At 38.9% G+C, this 12500-nt stretch overlaps 2 protein-coding genes across 2 annotated transcripts in view; one reads left to right on the forward strand and one right to left on the reverse strand.

The window, feature by feature from the left end:
• LOC125029867 overlaps positions 1 to 6944 on the forward strand; it is a 16201-nt gene extending 9257 nt beyond the window's left edge. The window contains 5 exon segments of the mRNA XM_047620048.1: positions 289 to 423; positions 707 to 883; positions 5473 to 5483; positions 5485 to 5679; positions 6164 to 6944. Of these exon segments, the coding sequence (XP_047476004.1) occupies positions 289 to 423; positions 707 to 883; positions 5473 to 5483; positions 5485 to 5679; positions 6164 to 6376 (731 nt within the window). The 3' untranslated portion in view covers positions 6377 to 6944.
• A 2600-nt stretch (positions 6945 to 9544) lies between these two features.
• The window catches only part of LOC125029792 (protein charybde-like), a 3915-nt gene continuing 959 nt past the window's right edge, over positions 9545 to 12500 (reverse strand). Inside the window, exons 2-5 of the mRNA XM_047619946.1 lie at positions 11722 to 11822; positions 11071 to 11186; positions 10632 to 10784; positions 9545 to 10425 (exon numbers count right to left, since the gene is read on the reverse strand). Of these exons, the coding sequence (XP_047475902.1) occupies positions 10341 to 10425; positions 10632 to 10784; positions 11071 to 11186; positions 11722 to 11822 (455 nt within the window). The 3' untranslated portion in view covers positions 9545 to 10340. The remainder of the gene's footprint in view (positions 10426 to 10631; positions 10785 to 11070; positions 11187 to 11721; positions 11823 to 12500) is intronic.

Raw genomic sequence — 12500 nt, forward strand, 5'->3', positions numbered from 1 at the left:
AGCAGTGGAATAGATATAAGTGCATTATAGATATCAGTAATCAAAATCTTAACATATTGCTTGAATTGGGAGCTATAAAAATATATATGTTTATATGTATGTATATATGTGTGTATGCATGCATGTAACTATGTACGTACGTATGGATGTATATCATTCAATTAATGGTGCTCTACAATGCATTTCCTTTTAAACCGAAAAGCGTTGCAGGAAACCCGGAATCGAGTGCAGAGGATTAGCATGAATAATTCCTGGCGTCATTTACATTTCCCGCATTTGATTCCGCAGTGTCGCACACAACGCACGACCTGGTATTCAAATGGAACGAGACGGACCCTTTGGTCGTGAATCCGGACATCGAGTTGCCACAACTGGACATTTCTCGCAACAACACGGAGGACTGCACTCTCACCTACTCCACAGGCAGGTTCTCGCCCCGCCGACGGTCGGGCTGCTTTGGGAGTTAGCTGGTCGGAGAATTTTTTTTTTTTTTTTTTTTTTTTTTTTTGGGGGGGGGGCAAGGGGGCGGGATGATCGATTTTGATTTCGAGGTTCTTGAAAAGTTTCGTTCATATGGATTTTGTTTCATGTTTTATTATGACTAGTGTGTCGTATTTTTTTCTACTTCGTAAACGCGTAAATCTTCAGAGTCATATTGCAATAATTCACCATAACCAAAGGACTTTACCCCATGCTGTCTCGCCAGGCAATTTCACGTGTCTGGCCGTGGTGTTCAACCTGCGGCGTCGCCTGGGGTATCACCTGTTCCACACCTACGTCCCCTCCGCCATCACCGTCGTCATGTCCTGGATCTCCTTCTGGATCAAGCCCGAGGCCATCCCCGCTCGGGTCACCCTCGGCGTCACGTCGCTCCTCACGCTCGGTGGGTCTCGGCGTTCGTCTCGGCGTTCGCGCTGCGCAGAGATGTGCAGCCCTTGAGAATTCCTTAAGGATATATGTATAAATACATATGTGCACTTTACACACACACACACAACACACACACACACACACACACACACACACACACACACACACACATATGTATATATGTACCATATATCTATATAAGTATTTATATAGATAGACAGAGAGATATATGTATATATATACATATATATACATATATATATATATATATATATATATATATATATATATATATATATATATATATATATATATATATATATGCATGTATAAACGCGCACTTTATGCGTGCGTGGGTGGCCACACATCTATAAAGCAAGAGAGAGAGAGCAGACAGATGAAGATATCGACCAGTAAACAAAGTTGTAAACAGCAGGAAGAAGAAATACAAAAGAATGGGATAGGTATAACGACAGAGTAACAGGCAGTCAGACAAACAGTTAGGGAGACAGACAGACAGTTTGCCAGAAATAGACAGATAAATAACTGGAATGCGGCACAGAGGGTTCAAGTGCACGAAGAATGTGCCACCCACGGTCTCAGGTTGGCAGAAAATCCTGAAGGCTGTTGGAAACTCGAATGCATCTTTTGTGACACCTCCCGTTCATGGTATGTGCGAAACAAAAGAAGGGTGACAATGAGAGAGAGAGAGAGAGAGAGAGAGAGAGAGAGAGAGAGAGAGCGAGAGAGAGAGAGAGAGAGAGAGAGAGAGAGAGAGAGAGAGAGAGAGAGAGAGAGAGAGAGAGAGAGAGAGAGAGAGAGGAGAGAAAGGAAAAGAGGAGATAGGAGAGAAAGGAAAAGAGGAGAGAGGAGAGAAAGGAAAAGATGAGAGAGGAGAGAAAGGAAAAGAGGAGAGAGGAGAGAGGAGAGAAGAGAGATAAAGAAGAGAGAGAAAGAAGAGAGAAGAGAGACGAGAAAAGAGAGAAAAGAGAAGAGAGAGAGAAGAGAAAGATAAGAGAGAGAGAAGAGAGAGAGAAGAGAGAGAGAAGAGAAGATATAAGAGAATAGATAAGACAAGAGATAAGAGAAGATAGAAGAGAAGAGAGAGAGAAGAGAGAGAGAAGAGAGAGAGAAGAGAGAGAGAAGAGAGAGAGAAGAGAGATAGAAGAGAGAGAGAGAGAGAGAGAGAGGGAGAGAGAGAGGGAGAGAGAGAGAGAGAGAGAGAGAGAGAGAGAGAGAGAGAGAGAGAGAGAGAGAGAGAGAGAGAGAGAGAGAGAGAGAGAGAGAAGAGAGAGAGAGGGAAGAGAGAGAGACAGAAGAGAAGGAGAGTGAAGAGAGAAGAGAGAGAGACAGAAGAGAGGGAAAGAGAAGAGAGAAGAGAGAGAGACAGAAGAGAGGGAAAGAGAAGAGAGAGAGAGAGAGAGAGAAAGAGAAGAGAGAGAGAAGGGAGAGAGAAGAGAGAGAGAAGAGAGAGAGAAGAGAGAGAGAGAGAGAGAGAGAGAGAGAGAGAGAGAGAGAGAGAGAGAGAGAGAGAGAGAGAGAGAGAGAGATTGAATTATAAATATGCACGAAAAAAAAATCAATTTACACATATAAATTACTAATGAGACAGCTCTGCAAGGCTCTACAAAGCATACAACAATCTTGGCAGCTCTTCAGCCTTATTAATAATACCCGCGAGGCGCCCGAAATACCACATTTTCGTCATGGCCGCTATTACTGTACCAGAAACGCAAATGGTATAAGACAGCCTCTCAAAACATGAACCTCCATCATCCCGGAAATGCAAAAGGGTGAATGCAAACAAACGTCATCGCTAAACCTGCCAAAATACGACTCGCAACATGGCCAGGCATTCCTATCCTATTCCTATTTCATTAATACTTACCCATGTTTGTGTTGCCCCGTTTAGATTCACCTATAAATATATATATCCCTTTCGCATCATAGTGGCAGCTGTCAGTCTCTTGTCACAGCTATTTCCGGGCAAGTTTAGCATTATAACGATTCTTTACGGTCTGTTGCAACGATACAAGTATGAATATTCATTCCGTGATAAATTCGTAACATTGGTCCTCTTCAGATGCCATTGAAAGCACCTGTGTCGGTCTGTTTAAAGAAGGGCGAGCTGCCAGACGGCTGTGAAGGGGGAAACGTCTTATGCAACGCATTGGTATGCTGCTGGTGAAGAAGTGTTCACCGGCAAAGGAACATATCAGTGCGCATAGAATGCTGAAGTTAACATAAGGTGAAGGCTTAAATCAAGGCTGCGTTTTGGCTTCCTCTTGTTAGAATTGGTATTCGATTTTTGTATAGGTTATGGTTTATGAGGGTGCAACACACACAATGTGTATGTATATATATATATATATATATATATATATATATATATATATTTATATATATGTGTGGGTGTGTGTGTGTGTGTGTGTGTGTGTGTGTGTGTGTATGTATATACATAATATATATACATATATACAAATACACATATACACATATGTGTGTGTGTGTGTGTGTGTGTGTGTGTGTGTGTGTGTGTGTGTGTGTGTGTGTGTGTGTGTGTGTGTGTGTGTGTGTGTGTGTGTATGTGTGTGTGTGTGTATGTATATACATAATATATATACATATATACAAATACACATATACACATGTGTGTGTGTGTGTGTGTATATACATAATATATATATATGCATATATACAAATACACATACACACACGTGTGTGTGTGTGTGTGTGTGTGTGTGTGTGTGAGTGTGTGTGTGTGTGTGTGTGTGTGTGTGTGTGTGTGTGTGTGTGTGTGCGTATGTGTATGTGTGTGTGTGTACATATATATATACACATGTGTGTATATATATATGTATATATACACATACATACATATATACACATATATACATAAATATGCATATACATTTATATATATACATATAAATATATGTGTGTTTGTGTGTGTGTGTGTGTGTGTGTGTGTGTGTGTGTGTGTGTGTCTAGGTGTGTGTGGGTGTAGATATATATATATATATATATATATATTATATACGTATGTATATGCTCATATATATACATATGTATATGTATATTTACATATATATGTACATATACATATACATACATGCATGTGTATCCCATGAAGCAATTCGATTTCGCTGCCAATTCTCAATTTTTTCTTCCCTCCTTTTTAAACCACGCACTGCAGTCACAACAGAGTAGCGGCGTTTCCATGCAATCTGTGCTCGCCGAAGGTCATTGTATCACGCCACTGCAGCACCACTCACCTCATGCAACCAGCTAACGCAACAGCATAATCAGCGTGAGAAAAGCGAATGTTAATGCCGACATAGCCCGCCACTTGAAATGAAGAATGATACGTTTTGTAACGCAAAGGGAGACATGCCTTGAGACGTGATGTACACACAGCATACATAATATTGGGCAAGGGAATCGACACTGCATACAAATCAAGGCATCACACTAATCAACATGTGACCAGAACAAAAAACAGAACAGAACAGAGATTTGTTTTTCTCACTTTTCTCTTTCATTTTTGTTTTCTCTTTTCTGTGTACACATGTAAGAACATGACTGTCTTCAACATTTATATATAAACATACAAAACAAAGAAGTCATGATAACCTATAATCTTACGCGCGATAAATAATAAATCATGTGACAAGAGCGAGAAAGAGCAAGTGTTACAAAAAAAAAAAAAAAAAAAGTGTGCGTGCCTGCCGACATGTCACCAACTGGCAAGTGCTTGAATACTAAGCCTGAATGTCTGAGTGGATCTTATAAGAAATCAATGTTTGTGAGGCACACCATCCGCGAGCCCTATGGATTTGTCACTGGAATTGGATTCGTTGGTCAAAGGAATTGAGGCCAATATTACGATAAGGAATATGTCTATGCTAATAGTGAATGACATCATCATCATTATCATAGTGATAACGATGATGGTTACCATCATTATTAATATTGTTATTATCATTAGAATAATTATGATTATCAAGTATCAATATCAAAATTATTATCATTAGAATAATTATGATTATCATAGTATCAATATCAAAATGATTATCATTAGAATAATTATGATTATCATAGTATCAATATCAAAATGATTATCATTATGATCATCATCATCATTTATCATTATTATCGCTGCTATTATTATTACTATTGTTATTTATATTATCATTACCATCACATAATTAACATTACTATTATTATTATTGCTGTTTTATTATTATCATCATTATTATTATTATTATTATTATTGTCATTGTCATAGTTATTGTTATTAACATGAATAATGATAATTATCATTATTGCTATTATTATTGTTACTATTATCATCATTATTTCGTTATTATTATTATTCCTTCTACTATCATTATTACTATGATTATTACTACTATTATTATTATTATCATTATTATAAACACTTTTATTATCATTGTTATGATTTTTGCAAAGATTACAAAGCCTGAAGTAATTATCAAGATAAATCACAATACAGATGATGATAAACCATGATGGTACAAATTAAATTGATATAGCATCCAGAACCGTCAGTCACTACAACGCACACTATTCGCACTCCAGCCACACAGAACCCAACAGTCGCAGTCGTCGTTACCTCCCGTGTCGTACATCAAGGCCATTGACGTGTGGATGTCGTCGTGCACAGTGTTCGTGTTCGCTTCGTTGCTTCAGTTTGGTCTCGTGAACTATTTCATGGACGCCGAGCCACTCACGAAGGATATGACAGGGTACTCTGTCGAGGACCTCACCGATCTGGATGACAAGAAGGTAGGGTTTAGGTCATTGAAAAAGCAGAGAGGAGTTTCGAGTCAGGGGAATGTTCTCACGAGATGATTTTGCCGAAAAGAATCGTCGTTTTTTCGGATTCATTGTCTGATGAGGGACTGGTCTTACTCGGAACATCTATCTGTTATTGGTATATTTTGAATTTCATATATGTTAACAGGTTTTTGTATTTCTGTTCATTGTAAGTCTATACTTTATTGTTTTTACTGGGTTATTTATATTTTATCTAATTTATGCGATGTGTTTTATCACAAATACTGATTAAAAAAAAAAATTAAGACTCTACTGGATATATTAAGACATCATCAACACATTTTCAAATTTGAATGCCAGTTGTGTGTGTTCCATTTCATTTTGCAATACCCTTTTCTCAATAGGTCTCAGCATTCGCATACATTCAAAGCCATCAAAATCTATACTTACACTCACCATTTCTCTCTCTTATGCATTTAATTGTTTCCTTCAGTCAGAGGACGGTAGAGCGAACGGCTACTCTCGAAGTCGAAGCAGAAGTCGAAGCCGCTTGAGAGCGCATAGTCCCGGAGTGCCACAGTATGTCGTCCACCGCTGCACGGGAAAGGACATCGCGATATACATTGACAAATTTTCGCGATTCTTCTTCCCCTTTGCCTTCTTCATCTTAAATGTGTCGTACTGGACCACTTACGGTACCATGTGAGGTCCCTTAGTTAATATGGCCGTTAGTGGTACTATTTCAAATTGTATTTTTTCCCATTGTTATTTCAGTGACGCGTATTTTGTTTTGCATAAATAGCGTCACTGTTCAGCTGATTCTCCAGTACGCCAAGATTCGGATGTACAGAAGTAATTCTTGTACTCGACTAACTTCTGTAACCGGCTTCTTCATATGTGTACTGAGTGCAAGTTCCTAGAAAACTGTTTATTACAGGAAGGATGCTTGGTCAGTGTCCGTACAGACTGAAATGTGTGAAGGAAAGTTTTATACTTGACTAGTCAGTCGCCACCATGAAGCAATAAGCAAGATTAATGAAGATACATATATGTAGGTGACCCGCTGCACACGGTCTTCTCATAAAACGTGATTAATGCATTATCTTTGTACAGTCTTGAGTGTGAATTACAACAATGGCATATGCATATGTATATAGATATATCTGTGTGTGTGTGTGAATGAATGAATTAATGAATGGATGAGAGTGAGGGTCTGTGTCTGAATATTACATATATTACACACACACACACACATATATATATATATTTATATATATATATATATATATTTATTTATATACATACACGCGCGCACTCACACGGACGCACACGCACACGCACACACACACTCACACTCACACTCACACTCACACTCACACTCACACTCACACTCACACTCACACTCACACTCACACACACACACACACACACACACACACACACACACACACACACACACACACACACACACACACACACACACACACACACACACACACACACACCCAAGATATATATGCAATTGTGTTTGTATGTATGTAAATATACGTCAGTATTGTTCTGAAAATTATCACTTCAATTGAATCGTCTCGAAAAAAAGGGTTTACTTTAGCTAATCAGAGATATTCTAGAATTCTGAACAGAATGAGTTGAACTTCGCAGACAATCATTTGTCGTCTAAAATGTTGGTTTACGAAAAACATTAACTCAGCTTTTTAGATACTATATTGTAAGTAGTTATATCATAACGTAGTTAAATATTAGATTAGTATGTTAACAATAAGTCTCTACAATTAAGAAATGTTTCTGGATGCCTTTGCCTCACGAAAGAAAGGAAAAGCCGTTAACACGGACAGTTTTGTAGTATCTAACGTTAAGATAATAGTTGTTAGTAAGGACTATCGCCAAAGTAGTCTGTTTAAACTACTTCCACTAAATCTCACATTTTAGATTACTACCGAGACTCTTCCTTTAGTCTTGACTGCGTAGAATAGCGTGATATGACAATATGAATCGAGATGGTTACAGCTTACGAATCTATTTGTTCACCTCAGGAAAGATTATTTTGCGAGTATTTGTAAGGCAAATGTGCTGTTAAGCTGAAAACGCCCTCTTTGTATAGAGTTCTGCAAAAGGTCACTAATCCAGAACTAGTTGCGAAAGATGAGTCGGTAAAAGGCATAAAAAGGTGTAGAACATAAATCCTGTTTTAGGGTCGATAAAGATGTTCATAGAAATAGAAAGAAAAAATATAATGAGTTGATGACATGTTTGTTGATAGTATCCTCCACTGCAGTATGAATTGCCATGTCGTTTTGCAGAGACGGTGAACATCGAAGAGTCATTTCGCTCCGTCATATCACTGGATTTTTTTTACGCAAGTCAAATAAACTTTCTTCCATCTAATGTGTTTTAATCTCTTCGTGAAATAGAGAACATAAATGTGCAAACATACAATTTATTCTTCATATACCAAATGGAAATAATTTTTATTTCTGACACTTTTGTTTTGTTAACTTGTGTCAGTTGATAGATATACTCAATTGATCTAATTAAAACAAATATCGCTTGGCCAGAATTGTCTTGTCACTGAAACTAATTGCAATACTATTATATAACCCCAAGGCATTATATTTGATAATTTGTGTATGGATTATATATAATTATCGACATCTTCAAAAGCGTATAAAACGTAGGTCAGAAGGGGGGGGGGGGGTAACGACCAATGTAAGCTTTAAAAAAATCTTTGTAAATCAAACCTTTTGTAGGTACTCTTTCACTGAAGAGGAAGGGGTGGCTACTACGAGACTACGTTTTATGCACAGCTTAGAGAGGAGGAAAAATTAGCCTATTTCCTTCATCCTTGTATTACATCAGTGGTTTGGTGTTTATGTTGCACGTCAGGGATGATTCTGACGCACGCAGTCCTGAAGTTGTTCAACCTGTCCATGCGATGTAGCTCAATTTGGGGAAACTTTCCTGCATGATGATCTGCATGGCGTTAAGTACACGTTCATCTGCTGATTACTGATGTACTTAGGATCATCGCGTCTCTTCTTTTGACACACATGCGATCCTATGAATACTGTCACATAGACACACATATAGACGTCCACATAAACCTACACGTACATACTGACAGACGCACACACACACACACACACACGCTCACACGACACAGACACATACACACGCGCGCGCACGGACACACTCAGTTATAAATACACATACATAGATATTAATACACACATTCACCCACCCACCCATCCAGATATAAATACCAACACACACTTGCATAACCCCCCCCCCCCCCCGCACACGCAAGCGCTGCATCTAATTACATTATCAGTATATGCAGTGAACCGGTTATGTCCTTATATAATAAAAAAATGGATAAATCCTGACAAGTCTGGATGCTTACCCTTTCCCCAACCCCAAATATGGAAGCGGTGTTGCAAGTTGCTCCCAGCTTAGTGTCGCAACGTTTTCATGTCTAACCTGATTTGTTTGTAAACATTGCCTTTCCGCTCGACCTTATATTTCAACATTCTTTGTGGTTATTTTCCCTTATGCCTATGAATATGTGTTTGGCATAGTTTCGTCTGTATGTATTCGACTGTTAAAAAAAGGTTGATAATACACCGCAAATACTTCAGAAGATATTGAGATAAGTCGAGATTCTCGTCTGTGCCAACTCTGGTCTCCGTGCACTTTCACGTACGTTTCCTCATCCTCTTGACTGCAACTGTGAAACATCATCAGATTACAAGACTGGTGTGAATGTATGTTAAATTTATGATAAAAGAGAAATTTCTATCGTAGAAATAATTCGATAAGAATTACAATACGAAAGTGGAAAAGAGAAACGCGAATATATAATTCTAATTATTTATTTCATACAATAAAAAAACTATTCAACTTCCTCCTACTTTAGCTACTGTACCTCATAACTAATTACGCTAACATTCAGTATTAACTGTCACAGTACTACATTTACTTTTAGACTAGCTATAGTTTTTGGCAGCTTACGACAAGTACCTTAGCGGCTTGTCTCCTTTGCTATATTTCCCCCTTCCTTTGTTTATTTTTGTAGCTTCACGAACATCAGAATCACAGCCGTATCTTGGTCAGCATATCCCAGTTTTTTTGTTTTTTTGCGCAGACAAATCTTCACCGACAACCGTTAATTGTGTATATACTTTATAAACTGGACTGTTTAGATTCAAATTTTAAAGAAAATAACCAAAATGGCAATGACAAGGCCAAGAAATAACGAAAATGAATAACTAATTTCGTGGCTTGGAATGTTTCTTATTTGAACAATCACATGGTATGGGCCTCCAACTCCTTAATGAGAACTGAGAAGCACAGGCAAGTACCAGCATAATAACGATATCATAAAAATAAAGAACAAAAACTTTCCCGTGACGTTTTGTGCTATTTTTTCTCCAGCATTCGAAGCCAAAATACCCTCATGTTTTTGAGCCCCCAAATAGCGCAGATTCCAAGAGCCCAAAAGCCCGCTATGTGCAACAGATACCCTGCATGGCTTCACGTGTCAGCCATTGTCCTGATGTCCCTGTTCATGAAGACCGCCATGGGCCCCACAAGACGACGGTCGTGCTACAATTGCTACTTATTTAACTCCCCGTTGTCTCGCCTCTTCTCGCTCATCGAACGACCTTCGCTCGCTTCTTCTCCAGCAAATAGCCCGGGCTGATGTAGATGATACTGTCGTTGCCGTAGCCGAGAATTCTGGGGGCGAAAAAAAAGATGTATGTGAGACACTCTGAAAGACAGATTCACAGACACACATAATGCCACCAACAACAAAAAGCACAAAAACGAGTAGAGAGAGACCACTCGATCTACACTATAAATAAAAAAGAAAATATCTCAAGTGTATACTCCAATACCCTCCTCGAACACAACCCAGAACTAAACCACTAAATCAAACGAACCTCAGAAGGGGGTTTGTGTTCTTGGGAGGTCCTGCAGCTCGGGTAAGTCTCAGGTAAAGGAAACATGAAGAAGGCAAATGAGGATCGCACTTAATCTTCCCTATCTTGACTAGCTCCTCTCCGTCGCTGTATTCGATGTGGAGCGTGCAGCCTCTGTCAAAAGGGATATCAAAATATTAAATCTTCGAATGGTATTTTATCTTTAAGATGTGTGTGTGTGTGTGTGTGTGTGTGTGTGTGTGTGTGTGAGTGTGTGTGTGTGTGTGTGTGAGAGAGAGAGAGAGAGAGAGAGAGAGAGAGAGATGGGTAGATAGGTAGCTAGACAGATAGATGGTGATGGATACAAGATAAGCAGAGTGAAGATATAGAAAAAAACAACCTTGACAATAAATCATATCACCAAACTTAAAAATGTTAAGACCTGAAATCCTCCACTCACCTGACACCATTCAGCTCCCCCTCCGTCATCCTGACCACATCCCGCGCCAGACGGTTGAGAAAGTCCGCTGGCACCAATACTGACACACCGCTCGCCCCGCCCTCGCAGCCCGGCATCTGCAAGAGGGTGCCACTTTGCGTCAGAAAAGGGAGGGCTTGCTTCGAACATGTTAATTTTTGCGTGTGTAATAGTTATGGAACTGTGGACTCCGTGGGTGAGTGAGTGAGTGTGAGTGTGTGTGTGAATGAGTGAAATCATGTACCTGATGCACTTATTTACTGGCTTCCTGGTATATCTAGCAATAACTCGTTTTGGCTAATCAGTATATGTATTCAAGGATAAGAACAAAATTATATAGGTAAAATAATTTCATCCAGTTTCGATAAGCATCAATTCAAAACATTATTAAGGGTTAGATCACGCTAAGAATGATACCAAAAACAACCACAAACTAATAACAAATATCCTGACAGTGAACTATCCCGAACAACTTAAAGAAAACAAACGATATTTCCACAAACAACAAAACAGTATCGTCCAGCAGCCAAGCTCAGCGCTCGCATTGAAAGTACTCAAACCACGTGCGATGACTAGCTATTCCGCAGATCATCGGCGAGTGGGTGACCCCGAAAGCTTATCAAGGACTCTCACCTGATAAATCCGGTGTCTCGCCTTCTTCAGGAGTTTCCAGATATGCTTCGCCAACAGCATCGCAGCGGCTTCATCCTGCATCTCCCGGAAGTCGTAGAAGTCTGTTGAGAAGACATATAGATGACGTCTACAAGAGCTTCGGTTGGTCGTGTGGATGCCTGTGCATTTTTTATTTGTTTTTTTTATTTTGCGGGGTTATTCTTGTAAGGTTTAGTAACTGCTTATTTTTGTTGGTAAATATTTTTCTGTGTTTTGGTCTGTTCTGTTGCTATTAATAGATACATTAACTCCTTTTTATGTATGACCTCTTGGTCATTCATGCATGTGATGATTTTTATGCCCGAGTGACAGTGGTTATTTACATGCATTATCTTCATTTGCATGTACATCATATGGAGACAATATTTATGGAATGCATGAGGTGTATATTGTATCAGTGTTTAATAAAACATTTATAGGTTGGGTAAAATATATAAATATTTACTGTACGTATGTATCTGTATATACGCGTCTATCAGGATCTGTCTTCGCTGGTGTGTGTGCTTGTGCATGCATTTATGTGCGAGTAAGGGAGTTGTGCATATGAGTACGAATTGCATATAATATCGATCCATGGCAGTCTAAAAAAATCGTATAAAATTTTCAGATAAATACAGCTAACCTATCTGGCCACTGACACGAGTTATGAAAATGTAAATACAGCATACAAGTACTTGCAAATCTCACATAAATCTAGACACCTGCGTTGCCGATACGTCGATAGGGAAGAGGGTTATTTC

This window comes from Penaeus chinensis, chromosome 10 (assembly GCF_019202785.1).
Source record: "Penaeus chinensis breed Huanghai No. 1 chromosome 10, ASM1920278v2, whole genome shotgun sequence".
NCBI classification, from domain to species: Eukaryota; Metazoa; Arthropoda; class Malacostraca; order Decapoda; family Penaeidae; genus Penaeus; species Penaeus chinensis.